Below are 15,512 nucleotides of genomic sequence, written 5' to 3' on the forward strand. Positions count from 1 at the left end.
CTAGTAATGACATGACATGTTAAAGATTTAATTCTAGTAATGACATGTCAATTTTTTTTTAAGATTTTATTTATTTATTTGAGAGAGAGACTGAGAGAGAGAGAGCACATGAGAGGGGGGAGGGTCAGAGGGAGAAGCAGACTCCCTGCCGAGCAGGGAGCCCGATGCGGGACTCGATCCCGGGACTCCAGGATCATGACCTGAGCCGAAGGCAGTCGCTTAACCAACTGAGCCACCCAGGCGCCCTGCAAATACTTTCTATGAGACCAGGATAAGCTTTATTTGAAAACCTGACAAGGACACTGTAACCAAGAGAAATATACTGACTCATCACTCTTATAAAGACAGATGCCAAATTCTTTTTTTTTTTTTAAAGATTTTATTTATTTATCTGAGACAGAGAGAATGAGAGACAGAGAGCATGAGAGGGAAGAGGGTCAGAGGGAGAAGCAGACTCCCCGCCGAGCAGGGAGCCCGATGCGGGACTCGATCCCGGGACTCCAGGATCATGACCTGAGCCGAAGGCAGTTGCTTAACCAACTGAGCCACCCAGGCGCCCATAAATAAAATCTTAAAAAAAAAAAAAAAAAGAATACAACCATGAAGAGCAAAAATTAAAAAAAATAAAAACACGATTCCTGTTTTGTGACAGGTGAACATGATACGAAATCCAAATTTCGGCCTCCATAAACGGGGTCTGAGGGGCACACAGCCACGCCCACGTGAGATAGCATCTGCAGCGGCTTTCACATTACAGGGGCAGGCTTGATTTGTGGCCACAGAGACCACTGGGTCTGCAAAGCCAAAAATGTGTACTGTGTGGCCTGCTGCAGAAAAGGTTGCCATCCGCTGGTCTAGGGCTGTCTCTCCAACACTCCTCCCACCCCCCAAGCCCCTTTGCTCTTGCAACCAAATCTGGAGTTAGCTCCTCATGGCTCCGAATAAGAGCTAGACGCTACCTGCAGCGAGAAGGGCCTCATCTTCAGAGAGTATAAGGAACCTCACGGCTTCCGGAAGCTTCTCCAGCAGGCTGTCTCCTTCAGGGGAAACCTGTGCAAAGTCAAGGATGCCCATCAAGCATTTCCACAGGGTGAAAGGTCCAGGGCCAGGAGCTTGGCGGCAAGGCTCTACAGCTCACCAGCTTTGAAGCAAGTGCCTTAGCCCTTGGATGCCTTAGTTTCCTTATCTGTGAAATGGGCGATGATACAGGACCACCGCATAGGGCCATCATGGGGGGCTTCCCAAGGTCTGTTAACCATCTGCCTTCGGCTCAGGTCATGATCCCAGGGTCCTGGGATCAAGCCCTGCATCGGGCTCCTTGCTCAGCAGAGTCTGCTTCTCCCTCTCCCTCTGCCTGCTGTTCCCCCTGCTTATGCTCTCTGTCAAATAAAGAAATAAAAAACCTTGGGGCGCCTGGGTGGCTCAGTCGTTAAGCGTCTGCCTTCGGCTCAGGTCATGATCCCAGGGTCCTGGGATCGAGTCCCACATCGGGCTCCCTGCTCGGCGGGAAGCCTGCTTCTTCCTCTCCCACTCCCCCTGCTTGTTCTCTCCACCCCCCCTTCACAAATAAATGAAATCTTAAAAAAAAAAAAATTAAACAACAATCCTGTATAAGATGAAAAAAAAAAAAAAAGAAGTATCCAGAGCACACCATGAGCACCTCTTCACCTTTCCTGCCGTTCTCCCTTCCCCCCAGAAGGGACTGTTGTCTGCTTTGCTGCATCCGTTTGCATAGATCAGCACTTACACGACCATGCTTTTTTGCACCATCCATCAGAGACACTGTTCTGCAAGTTTTTCCCTGAATGTGTCCAGGGCAGTGGTTCTCAAGGGGTGGGGAGGGCAATTTTGTGCCAACCCAGCCGGCCGAGGACAGTTGGCTATGTCCAGAGACATGAGTGCCAACAGTGACCCACATTGGTCAGCCCCCAGGAGACACCAAGAGATGTTTCCTGAATCACGCTGAGTTAGTTGCAAATCCCTAAATTAAGAAACCAAATGTCATTTATGAAAAGATCAAAGGGGAAGTGGTTTCTCCCAACTTCTAGGACATCTGAGCACGTTGGAGCTGAGTGGTGTGGGCATCAAACTCAGGAGAGAGACTTACCAAAGAGATGGAGCCCTTGCTAAACCCGGCCACCAGCTTGCCTTGCTTCTGGACCGAGACCCCACAGGTAGGTGTTTCTTCTTTGATGCTGGATAAGTGTTGCCTCCCCTGCAGTTTTCCTGCGGCTGAGCTCCACAGACTGACCACGCCAGCCTCAGACACGGTCAGCAGCATGGCCCGGGAAGCCAGCACAGCTGCGCACATCCAGCGGTCAGACACATCTCCCAAGATACGGAAAACCAGCTCTGCAGTTGCCAGATGCCAAGCACTGACCTGATGGAATCATGGAAAGGAAGGGCAATCTCACCAAGAGACCTGGATTGCAAGTTTTCCGGAGTCAGATGCAAAACCTGGGCTTTTTCAGAGGGCATGCATTTTATTTTCAACACTGTTAGTTCCAAAAAAAAAAAAAAAAGGCAGAGGGGAGAGGTATCCTGGATTAGATCCTAGAGCAGCAAAAGGACATTTGTGGAAAAACTGATGAAATGAGTAAAGTCTGAGACTGATAGAAACTTTACCAGTATTAATGTCTTAGCTGTGACAGATGTACCCTGGTTATGTAAGATGTTGACATGACTGAAGACTGGATAGACGGGCATATGGGAACTCTCTATAATAGCTTTATAACATTTCCATGAACCTAAAATTTCTCCAAAATAACAGTCTTAAAAATGGGGAAAAAAGTCAGCCGTAACGTATGCATTCACGTATCTGTTCACTACAAATAATTCTTGATTACGGCAGGTTTCATATTTAACCTCACCAAAAAAAGTACCTTTTAAAATCAATAGTAACCAGGGCACCTGGCTGGCTCAGTCGGTTAAGCGTCTGCCTTCGGCTCAGGTCATGATCCCAGGGTCCTGGGATCGAGCCCCGTGTCAGGGGGGAGCCTGCTTCTCCCTCTCCCACTCCCCCTGCTTGTGTTCCCTCTCTCGCTGTCTCTCTCTCTCTCTGTCAAATAAATAAATAAAATCTTAAAAAAAAAACTATAGTGGAGTCAGTGCAAGGACATCTCACGAAATCACTAAGCCTGCTGATTCTGAAGAATGTTTGAGGTTATGGGCAAATAAAAATAGATTATAAAGCTGCACACCTAGCTTTCTATATGGTTTTATCCCCATTTTGTGTTATACTTACACACATGTGCACTTGTATGTGCATACCCACACACCACAAGAGACAAACTCATGTAAATGTAAAACAGTGGTTGTCTTTGGGATTAACTATTATTATCTCTTATCTCTTTTAAAAAAGATTTTATTTATGGGGCACCTGGGTGGCTCAGTTGGTTAAGCGACTGCCTTCGGCTCAGGTCATGGTCCCGGAGTCCCGGGATCGAGTCCCACATCGGGCTCCCGGCTCAGCAGGGAGCCTGCTTCTCCCTCTGACCCTCTCCCCTCTCGTGCTGTTTCTCTCTCTCTCTCTCTCAAATAAATAAATAAATAAAATCTTTAAAAAATAAAATAAAATAAAATAAAAAAGATTTTATTTATTTTTTTGACAGAGAGAGAGAGAGAGCACAAGCAGGGAGAGCGGTAGGCAGAGGGAGAAGCAGGCTCCCCGCTGAGCAAGGAGCCCCACCCGGGGCTCATCTCAGGACCCTGGTTCAGGACCTGAGCTGAAGGCAGATGCCCAACCGACTGAGCCACCCAGGCGCCCCTATTTCTTTTTTTTTTAAGATTTATTTATTTTATTTTTTTAAAGATTTTATTTATTTATTTGACAGAGAGAGACACAGCGAGAGAGGGAACACAAGCAGGGGGAGTGGGAGAGGGAGAAGCAGGCTTCCCGCTGAGCAGGGAGCCCAATGCGGGGCTCCATCCCAGGACCCCAGGATCATGACCTGAGCGGAAGGCAGACGCTTAACGACTGAGCCATCCAGGCGCCCCATTGCAACCATTTTTAACTGTCCAGTTGCGGGACATTAAGCATATTCACACTGGCATGCAGCCAACCCCCTCATCCATCTCCAGGACTGGTTCATCTTCCCAAACTGAACCTCTGTCCCCATGAAACACAGACTCCCCACCATTCCACCTTCTGTCTCTATGGATTTGACCACTCTAGAGACCTCATATAAATAGACTCATATGGTGCTTGTTTTTGTTTTGTTTTGTTTTGTTGTTTTTTAAAGATTTTATTTATTTATTTGACAGAGAGAGACACAGAGAAAGAGGGAACACAAGCAGGGGGAGCAGGAGCGGGAGAGGGAGAAGCAGGCCTCCCGCTGAACAAGGAGCAGGATGCGGGGCTCGATCCTAGGACCCCGGGATCATGACCTGAGCCAAAGGCAGATGCTTAACGAATGAGCCACCCAGGTGCCCCAAGATTTATTTGTTTTAGAGAGAAAGAGAGAGCAAGAGAGAGTGTCTGAGTGTGGGGAGGGGCTGAGGAAGAGAATCCAAGCAGACTCCCCACTGAGCGCCGAGCCCAAAGCCGGCCTGGATCTCACAACCCTGAGATCATGAGACCTGAACCGAAACCAAGAGTCGGACACTCAACCCAATAAGCCACCCAGGCACCCCTATTATTTCCTATTTCTTTACTGTGTTTTCCAAACTTCTGCTGATAAACAAAGTGATTTCTTTAACCAGTTTTGAAATCAGTCAACACCTCCCTAATATTTAAGCCTGCACTGTCAATAACAGTATAATGTAAAGCTGCGTGACTTCAAATTCTGTATTCGTCCCTTTAAAAAAAAAAGTAAGAAGAAACAAGTGAAATCGATTTAAATAATATATTTGGTTTAGCCTTATGTCCAAATGTTACCATTGCAACACATAATCAATATCAAATCACTACTGAAATCTTTTACATTATTTCTATTTACTAAGGCTTTGAAAGCCAGTGTGTTTTGTACTTACGGCACATCTCAATTCAGAATAGGCACATCTCAAGTGCTCAGTAGCCGCATCTGGCTGGTGACCACCCATATTGGACAGCACAGTTTATAAGCTACCAATATTACTTATGTTAACATCTGCCCGTTACTAATAAAATATAATAATAGCTATTAAGTATTTGGTGCTTACTATGCACCAAGCACTATGCCAGGTGTTTTAGTCATTATCTCATCAGGTAGACGAAGAATGGAGGCAGAGAGGTACGGTGATATGATCAAGATCACTCAGCTTACAAAGAAGTCAACTGGGAGTTAGGTACAGATTTTTTCCCCACGCCTTTAGTTCCTAAGCTTTCACCCACTGTTCTACTGCGTCTCTATTCATCACATAATCAGATCACAGGGTTGTAACTGACATAGAGGAATAACACAGCAGAACACAAATTGTTTTCAGATGTATGTGGAACATTTACCAAGAGAGACCCTAAAATGAGTCTCAATACATTTGACAGGATTCATCATACAAATGAAATTAAGTTAGGAAAGAAAAAGGTAAGCTACCTGGGAACCTTTCAAATATCTGGGAATAAATAGCACACTTCTAAAAAAGATTTTATTTATTTATTTGAGAGAGAGAATGAGATAGAGAGACAGAGCATGAGAAGGGGGAGGGTCAGAGGGAGAAGCAGACTCCCCGCCAAGCAGGGAGCCCGATGCGGGACTCGATTCCAGGACTCCAGGATCATGACCTGAGCCGAAGGCAGTGGCTTAACCAACTGAGCCACCCAGGCGCCCCAGGTCCATGGGCTATTTAGAAGTGTGCTATTTAGGGCGCCTGGGTGGCTCAGTTGGTTAAATAGCCCATGGACCAAAGAGCAAATCAAAAGGGAAATCTGAAAATGTTTTAAACTGAAGGTAAATGATAATATGACATAGCAAGGTTTGTGGGATGCAAGTAAGGCTGTACTCAGAGAGAAATTTATAGCACTAAAATGACCGAATTAAAAAAGATTTGGGGTGTCTGGGTGGCTCAGTCAGTTAAGCCTCCGACTTGATTTCCGCTCAGGTCATGATCTCACGGGTCATGAGATCGAGCCCCGCGTCAGGCTCCCTGCTGAGTGGGGAGTCTGCTTGAAGATTCTTTCCCCTGCCCCTCCCCACCAATCAATCAATCAATCTTTATTTATTTATTATTTTGAGAGAGATAGAGAGTGAGAGAGCGTGGGGAGAGGGGCAGAGGGTGAGGGAGAAAGAGAATCTCAAGTAGACTCCCCACTGAGCTTGGAGCCAAACATGGGGCTTGATCTCATGACCTTGAGATCATGACTTGAGCAGAAATCAAGAGTCAGAGGCTTAACCAACTGAGCCACCCAGGTGCCCCAGTAAATATATCTTAAAAAAAAAAAAGAAAAAAGAAAAAAGATGAAAAGTCTCAACTCTTAGGGTCAGAAAGAACTATCAAGATCATCTAATCCAACTGTGAAGTTTGAAACCCCTTATACTATCCTATCCAGTGGTTGTGCACCCCTGTTTATGCCCACCCCCTATTAGGGAGCCCCATCTCCTAGAAACACCATATGCTGTCTTGCAATGCTCTGGTCGTAGCTTTCCTTTGCAAACAGGGCAGGTGTTTGTTACCTTTGAGCCAGATGCCAAATATACAACTTTCTTTGCTTCATCCATGTGAAGACTGCAGATCTCAGTGCGATCTTTTGAGCCTCCGTCCCAAATGGTGAATTTCTCCTGCCCAGAGAGTAAATCCCACAAGCGCAGTGTGTGGTCCTTTGAGGCAGAGAGGGCGAGCGTCCCTTTGGCAAACACTTTCACATACCTCACCTCTCCTGCAGCAGACCAGGGTCAGGGAGAATGTATTAGCTGAAAACATTTTGACTTTCCAACTACCAAAATGCCTGTCGGTTTGGAAAAGATGATGGATTCAAACATAACCAAATTACAAATAATGGAATGTGGCAAAACTCAATTAAGAGTGCAACTGGTTATGATTAAATCAATTGCCCAGATGTGAATATGTAATAAACAGAGATCACTGCAATTTATAAAAGTTCAGCATTATCCAGGGAGTGTTCAAAATCAATAAACATGTAAAAATAAGGTAAGGTTATAGAGAAAATTTTACAATCTTGGAAAGATATTTTCCAAGCAAAACACGAAATTTGGAAGACATAAAGAGGAAAAATTGATCAATTGGATTACATAAAAATGCAAAACTTCAGGAGGATAGAGTTGAAAGTCATATGACAGATTAAGAGAAAATATTTGTAATATATAACAGATAATGGAGACTTTCCATAATAAACAAAAAGTTCTTACAAATAATCAGGGAAAATGCAAACAACCTCCTCAGAAACTGGACAAAGAATATAGACAGGAAATTTACAGAAATAGCACTTGTAGACAATAAGCATTAGAAAATGATGTGCAACCTCACTAGTAATCACAAAAATGCAAGATGAAATACCAATATATCATTATTACACAAAATATTCGCAGTTTTTTTGGGAGAGAGAAAGTGCGTGCATATGTGCATGCACGAGTTGGGGGGGGAGGGGCAGAGGGAGAGGGAAAGAGTCTCAGGCAGGCTCCATGCTCAGCCTGGAGCCCTATGCCAGGCTCAATCACATGACCCTGAGATCATGACCTGAGCTGAAATCAAGAGTCGGACATTTAACGTACTGAGCCACCCAGGCGTCCCTGGCAAAAATTTTCAAGATTGATCACTGTACTACTGACAAAGATACAAGAAATAAGTTACTTTCGGGCGCCTGGGTGGCTCAGTTGGTTGGGCGGCTGCCTTCGGCTCGGGTCATGATCCTGGAGTCCCTGGATCGAGTCCCGCATCGGGCTCCCTGCTCGGCGGGGAGTCTGCTTGTCCCTCTGACCCTCCCCCCTCTCATGTGCTCTCTCTCTCTCATTCTCTCTCTCTCAAATAAATAAATAAAATCTTGAGAAAAAAAAAGAAAGAAGGAAGTTACTTTCATACTTTGCTGATGGAAGTATAAATTGATATATAAATTTGTAAAGGGCAATTTGGTAACACTTACCAAAAGTTAAAGTGTGTAGTCTCTTGATTTTGTTAATACACTATAGTTATATAAGATGTTGCCGTTCTGGGAAAGCGCATACAGGGTATGAGGGACTTCTCTGCACTATTTTAGCAACTTCTTGTGAGTCTAGAATTATTTCAAAATAAAATGCTCAGAAAAAGAGGGGAAAAGGAAAAATGTGCATACAATTTGACTCAGCGATTCCACTTCTAGGAATGTGTCTTGCTGAAGTAATAGCATAGGAGTGTAAAGATATGGATGTTAGTTGCGGTGTTGTCTTATAAAAATAAAATTGCAAACAACCTATTTATGAAAAGGAAGTTGTTAAATAATATGGTGCATCCTTATAAAGAATGTTATGCAGTCATTAAAAATAATGAGATAGATCTATATATACACCTAACCGTAATAAATTATTACAACCGCCAATACTTACTGGGGGCTTTCTATGTAACAGGTATAGTTGTTAGTACTTTACATGCATTAAACTCCTTTAATCTTATAAAAAGTCTATGAGGTACTATTATTATCCCATTGTATAGATATGGAAACAGAGGCAGAGCTGAGTACTGTCACTTATCCAAAACCACATGGTTAATAAGTAGTGGAACCAGGAATCCAGCCCAGAACCCAGGCTCTCAGCCGCTACAAAGTATTGTTACAATATATTGTGAAAAAAGCAAGTTACAGCCTAGTGTATAAAATAGCACCATCTGCTTTCGACACAAACTCAAAGTACATGAGCCTATACAGAGCCATGTCTGCATAAGTCTAGAAAAAAATTGCTTATGGCATATAACAAACCGTGAGTCCTGATCACTTCCATGGAGACCGATGGATGGGAGAGACTAAAGGGAGTTTTATTTCTTTATAATTTAAATGACAGGAGGAGTGGGAAATTTTTATTTGTTGCAATTTGGGTATTTTTCAACCCCAAATTTGTGTACGTAGTAATACGTTACAAAATATCCCCACACATGGAACACTGTGCTACAGTTAAAATGAATTAGAGATACATACATAATATGGAAAGAGGCAAAATATGTGATGTTAACTGAAAAAAGAAACAGGTTATACAAGCAAAAGCTTATGTGACTTTATATAAAACCACACATATTTATGTATATCCAAACACCCCTTGGGGAAAGGGACTAGTAAATGCTTCACAACGACTCTCCAAGGAGATTGGGGAAAACCCTGATTTGTGGCATTTGCCAGTTTCCTTGGTGTAAATATTCCCATCCCTGGTTGATTTCAAGCCACTAACATGACGTCACTGAATGTAGGGTCTTAAAGAGAAACCAGTAACAAGCACCCCATTTCCACCACATGGGTAATAGGTAATACAGTGTGGTACGATACTTAGAAAGTGCTCAGTTTTGGGCACCTGGGTGGCTCAGTTGGTTAAGCGATTGTCTTTGGCTCAGGTCATGATCCTGGAGTCCTAGGATCGAGTCCCACTTCGGGCTCCCTGCTCAGCGGGGAGTCTGCTTCTCCGTCTCCCACTCCCCCATCTCATGCTCTCTCGCTCTCTTATTCTCTCTCTCTCAAATAAATAAATAAAATCTTAAAAAAAAAATAAAGTGGGTAGGCTGTGAAAGAGAAGTATGCAGGAGAGAGTGAGTTCATGAAGGAGGAGAGCCAGAGGATTTGTCTCAAAGTTATCACAGAAGGGAAAAATGTAAGGACCTGGTATTACAATGTTAACTCTTAAAAAAAAGAAAGAAAGAAAATGCTGAGTTTTGAGTATTTATTACCTTATTTTAATGGAATTGATTTAGCTGCAAGCTTCTATAATTGAATATTTTATAATGGCTGTGTTTGGGGCGCCAGGGTGGCTCGGTTGTTTGCTCAAGCCAACTCTTGATTTTGGCTCAGGTCATGATCTCAGGGTTGCGGAATCGAGCCCTGTATTGGGCTCTGCTCTCTGCACGGGGTCTGCTTGTCCCCCTTCTCTCTCTCTCCCTTTCTCTCAAATAAATAAATAAAATCTTTTAAAAAATTAAAAAATAATGGTTGTGTTTGATAACTGTCTCACCACATTCCTGAAAACTTCACCATCAGCTCTTGCAAGCCAGGATGAATGACCAGCTCACCAGCATGTGATGGGAAACTTTCACTTTCCTTAGTACATATGCCCCTAATGCTCTCTGTTTTGCCAATAAACCGATTACTGAGATTTCCTAATTACAAAGTTTGATGACTTTTTCAAAAATGAATCAAGGTCCATTGGTAAATGAGTTCAGGTCTTGGAGAGACAGCTCACGCACACAAAAATACAAATATTGAATAGACCTATAGGAAAATAGCTATCCTGATGATAATAAAATGAATGGAATCTTATTTGACAGAGACTCTATCAGGACCCACCTCACTCCCAGCCCTTGGAAGAAAAAAAAAAAAAACAAAGAAGTTGAGAACATCTGATGCTTGCAGCTTTGGGGTTGGGGAGGAGGGTTATTCTGTTACATACATACAGCCTATTTGGAAAGCAATAAGATGCCACTTCTCAAAACCCATAGAAATGCTCACATCCTCCAATTCAAGACTCCACTCACTGGAAATATTCAACAGAAGGAAAAAAATATCGATGAGAGTAAAAAGAGATTCGTCGCAGTGTTATCCACGATAGCAGATAACTAGAAGTAGCCTAAAATAGCAAAAAGTAAAAAAAAATAAATAAAATAAATGGAATAAAATAAATTACCAAAAAAAATCATTTAATACATTCTGGAACATGATCTGTTGAGAAGAATGAACTATTTTTGCTGCATTTCAACATGATAAATATGACATTTGATGGATCATAGCAGCGTGACTCATACCAGCCTCAAATTGGAAACCATGTAAATGTCCTTCAACCGATGTGATCAACTGATAAACACATGCTGTCCCTTCCATACAACGGATGGACTCGGCAAAATGCAGAGGACAAACTATTGCCTCATGCAACAGCGAGGACGAGCCTCACACACATCAGGCGCTGTACCAAAAGATCACATAGTGTGCAATTCCATTTGCATGAAATGTCCAGAAAAGGCGAGTTGATAGACCCAGGAAGCACATTGGTGCCTGCCACGGGGCTGGGGGTAGGTAGGGGTGGAGATGTACTACAAAGTGGGCAGGCAGTGCAAAGAGAACTCCTTTGGGGTGATGGAAAGTTCTATGATTATGGTGATGGTTGTACAACTCAGCAAATCTACCAAAAACTGTTGCATCCTATGCTTAAAATGGGAGGAAAGCTATGTCAATTACAACTCAATAAAGTTGTTTAAAAAAGATTCAATGGGGAAAAAAAGAATGTTTATGGCAAAATGTTGAGAAAAAAATAAGAAGTAGTATACATTTTTGGTTCACGATGAAATAATATTTTTAGTGCCTTTACTGAGGGGCACCTGGGTGGCTCAGTAGGTTAAGGGTCTGTCTTCGGCTCACTTCATGACCCCAGAATCCTGGGATGTAGTCCCGCATTGGGCTCCCTGCTCAGTGGAGAGTCTGCTTCTCCCTCTGCCTCCCCCCCCCCCTTGTGCTCTCTCTCTCGCTCCCTCTCTTTCTCAAATAAATAAATAAAATCTTAAAATAATACCTTTATTGAGATCTAATGCACAAGCATAAAATTCACCCATTCCACAGACAGTGGTACAATTCATTGGTCTTTGTCTGGTCAAGAGCTATGCAACCATCGCCACGGTCTAAATTTAGAATATTTTCAAAACCTGGCATTCCCTCCCCTTTCTCTCCTTATCGTGTAAACCATTTGGAGGTGTGTAATTCACTGACATAATAATTCACAGTATTGTGCAACCATCACCTCTATCTGATTCTGGAACATTTCCATCACCCCAAAAGGAAACACTGTCCCGATGAGCAATCACTTTCCCTTCCTCCCTCCCCAGCTAACAACTGCTAATCTGTTCTGTGTCTCTCTGGATCTGCCTGTTCTGGACATTTTGTATAAATGAATCATATACATGATGTGGGCTTCTTTCATTTGATACAACGTCTCAAGCTCCAGCCTCATGGCTTCCTTGCTGTTTCTGGAAACATGCCAGCCTCCTTCCCCCTGTCAGGGCCTTTGCACTGACTGTTTCCCATTCCTGGGATGCTCTTCCTCTTCCTACCCCTCTGCCCTTTGCCCACCTCTTTGTTCGCACCCCTGGTGTCTTGGCTGAATCGTCTCCACTGGAAGAAATGCCTTACACCTGCCTGCCCTCAGTGGGTCACTTGGGTTACAGTTGCTGATGACACCCTGTTGTCCTCATTACAATCTGTAACTATATTTTGCCTTCCCAAATACTTGAGTCTGACTTGGGCCAAGATTAAGGTAAGGCGAGTGAGGCACTCATCTCGGGTGCCAAATTTAAGGAGGTGCCAAATCGCTGCGTTTCCCTGTTGCCTCTGGCTTCCATATGGCTTGGCACAGCACTATTGCTGATCCTGTCTTTAAGACAGCTTGCTATTTATTCATGGTGGATTTTTTTGCGTTAATTTTGATTTTTTTAAAACATTGCATTGAGGGGCGCCTCGGTGGCTCAGTCGTTAAGCGTCTGCCTTCAGCTCAGGTCGTGATCCCGGGGTCCTGGGATCGAGTCCCACATCAGGCTCCCTGCTCCGCGGGAAGCCTGCTTCTCCCTCTCTCACTTCCTCTGCTTGTGTTCCCTCTCTCACTGTGTCTCTCTCTGTCAAATAAATAAATAAATAAATCTTTAAAAAAAAAAACATTGCATTGAAATATTATTTATCTTTTTTTAAAGAATATTTTATTTATTTATCCGAGAGAGAGAGTGTGTGTGCAGGAGTGGGGGAGGGGCAGAGGGAGAGGGAGAAGCAGACTCCCCGCTGAGCACAGAGCCGGACGGACGTGGGGCTCGATCCCAGGACCCGAGATCATCCCCGGAGCCAAAGTGAGATGCTCAACACACTGAGCCACCCAGGCACCCCGAAATATTATTTATCTTGATGACTAAGTTGACGAAGCCAACTTCCCAAGCCTCACCTGTGTGTCCAGTTAGGATGTGGATCATCTGCTGCTCTTCCATGTCCCACACAGCGACAAAGCCGTCCTGGGTGCCAACAACCAGCAGCCTCTCCTCCAGGCTCCACGCCATGGCAGTGATGCCTGTGGCCACACAGGAACAACAGTGACCACATCAGCTCCCGGGTTCAGCCACGGGGTCCTCTAATGGGGCTCCACTCCACAGATGGGGAAACTGAGGCACGGGTTCAGTCCCTTGTCCAGAGCTACACACCCAGAAAGTGGCAGGGCCAGGCTTTTGAAGCCAGCACTGTTGGAGGCCAGGTTCAGATCTCGGTTGTAACATTTACGTTGCTCTTAGGGACCAAACCACATCGAGGTCACAAGTGTCTCCCAAGTTCTGTGGTTCTCACCGAGGGGTGATTCTGCTCCTGGGGAAGGTCTGGAGCCTGGGGACACTGGGCAATGTCTGGAGATGTTTTTTGGCTGTCACAACTGGGAAGTAGGGTGCGACCGCCATCCGGTGGGTGGAGGAGGCCAGGGGAACTGCTGACCACCCTGCCATGCATAGGATGCCCCCTCCCCCCTGCAGAGGATGCCCCAGTCCCAAATGTCAATAGCGCATGGTTGAGAAACCCTGCCCTAGTTGGACAAGACTCAGAAATGGAATTATATTGGCTGAGAACGAGGACTCTGCTTCTGACTTCTCTTTGAGATCAACACGTATGGAAAAATAAAGGCTGGTGCTCCAAAGAAAAAAAAAATTTGCCAATAATTTGGGCAAACAACAGCCCAGGGCTCGCTGCTGGGTCCTGACTGAAACATCGCTGAGGAGAGAGGCACCAAGTTACACGGGAGAAAACACTGGCCCAGATAGCTGGAGACCAGACTTTCTGAATGCCCTCGGGTAATTCCTTCCCCTGCTCCGTGCCTCAGTTTCCCCAGATGTAAAATAGTGAGGGGGAAGTGTTGAAATCAGAGCCAATCCAAGTTTGAGAAGCCCAGATTTTGTTCCCGCCTCATTGGGACAGGGAGTGAGGACATGGGGTTTGTTTCTCTTTTCTTTCTTTCTTTTTTTTTTTTTCTGGTCACTTACGGTGTGACCTTGGAAATGTGAACTCCAACTTCTCATTTACAAAATGACCAAACTGAAGCCCAGAATGGGTAGAAACTTCCGCAGCTTCGCCATGACTGGGGCTTGTCAGAGAGGCATGGTGGGTCCGAAACACAGACCATCTCCCCCCACCGAGGGATGGCAAAAACAAAATTTCACTCAGACTGTAACTTCTTATGCCCATGCTGAGGTAGACACCACGAATCAGCTCCTGCACTATCTGAGATTTGTCCCCCAGAGCCATCCTGTCGTGTTTCCTTTTGTAACCAAGCCAGGAGCCCACAGGTGTTAACGGAGTCCGCACTCATCCGGACCCTGTAATTCCCAGGCTCCCTTGCAGCTGGAGATGGCCAAGTTCTCACCAATGAGACACTCATCCCAGAGGTGATAAAGTCTGCTTCTAGACCATGCCCTCAAAGGGAAGGGATCTTCCATCCACCTCCCCTTCCCACTTCCCACTGGCTGGAATGCCCATGGCGTGGGTCAGAGCAGGAACTGCCATTTTGAACCATCAAATGGAAGTTTCACATTGAAAATGGCAGCAAACGAGACTGAAAGAGTCTAGGTCCCTGACACCTTGGAGACCTGGAGTTTTACCTCTACTTAACGCCTGGACTGTTAAGTGAGGGGGAAATGAACCGCTATTTTATTTAAGTCACTGCTATCTTGTCCTTTGTTATAGCATTTGAACCTGTAACCCAATAAATACAGTCTTACCCATTAAACTAGATTCGGTCTCAGAACCTTTCTTAACACAGCATTCTAGCAGCTGTCCCTAAATCAATTCCTCCATGCATCATACTTAATTTCTTAGAATTTCTATTTTGGAAGCTCTATGCCTTGGGAATGTATCTTTCCCTACAAGGCCCATGGCACAGAAATGGCCTGAGTTGCAATAATTGACATTTGAACCACAAGTTCATTGTATATTTAGTGGCCTTATAATTAATGCAAGAGATTACGGGTGGGCAGATGAAGGGATGGATGAGTGGAGGTAGACTGGTGCATGAGTGGATAGCTAAATGGCTGGCTGGATAAATGGATGAGTGGATGGATGGGTGTGAGATGAGTAGATGGATGAATCAACTGAGAGATGGGTGGGCGAGTTGATAAATGGGTGGAGGGGTGAGTGGATGGAAGATGTCCAGAAGAGGGAAATGGAAAGATAAGTGGTGTGGAGAGAGGGATAGAATGAAGATAGCTAATGAAAGTATGGATGACTGATGGGTGGATGGAAGGAAGGAAGGATGATGGATGGATGAATGGATGAATGGATGGATGGATGGATGATGGATGGACAGAAGGACAGACAGGAGATGGAAGGAAGGAAGGATGGAAGGATGGAAGGAAGGAAGGTGGATAGATAATGGATGGATGGATGATGGATGGATGGATGGATGATGGATGGA

At 44.5% G+C, this 15,512-nt stretch overlaps 1 protein-coding gene across 1 annotated transcript in view; it reads right to left on the reverse strand.

The window, feature by feature from the left end:
* NWD1 (NACHT and WD repeat domain containing 1) overlaps positions 1–15,512 on the reverse strand; it is a 56,582-nt gene that overhangs the window by 12,934 nt on the left and 28,136 nt on the right. The window contains 4 exon segments of the mRNA XM_021683152.1: positions 960–1,050; positions 2,108–2,380; positions 6,588–6,790; positions 13,011–13,133. Coding sequence (XP_021538827.1) covers positions 960–1,050; positions 2,108–2,380; positions 6,588–6,790; positions 13,011–13,133 — 690 coding nt within the window.

The sequence above is a fragment of the Neomonachus schauinslandi genome, chromosome 1, assembly GCF_002201575.2.
Source record: "Neomonachus schauinslandi chromosome 1, ASM220157v2, whole genome shotgun sequence".
NCBI classification, from domain to species: Eukaryota; Metazoa; Chordata; class Mammalia; order Carnivora; family Phocidae; genus Neomonachus; species Neomonachus schauinslandi.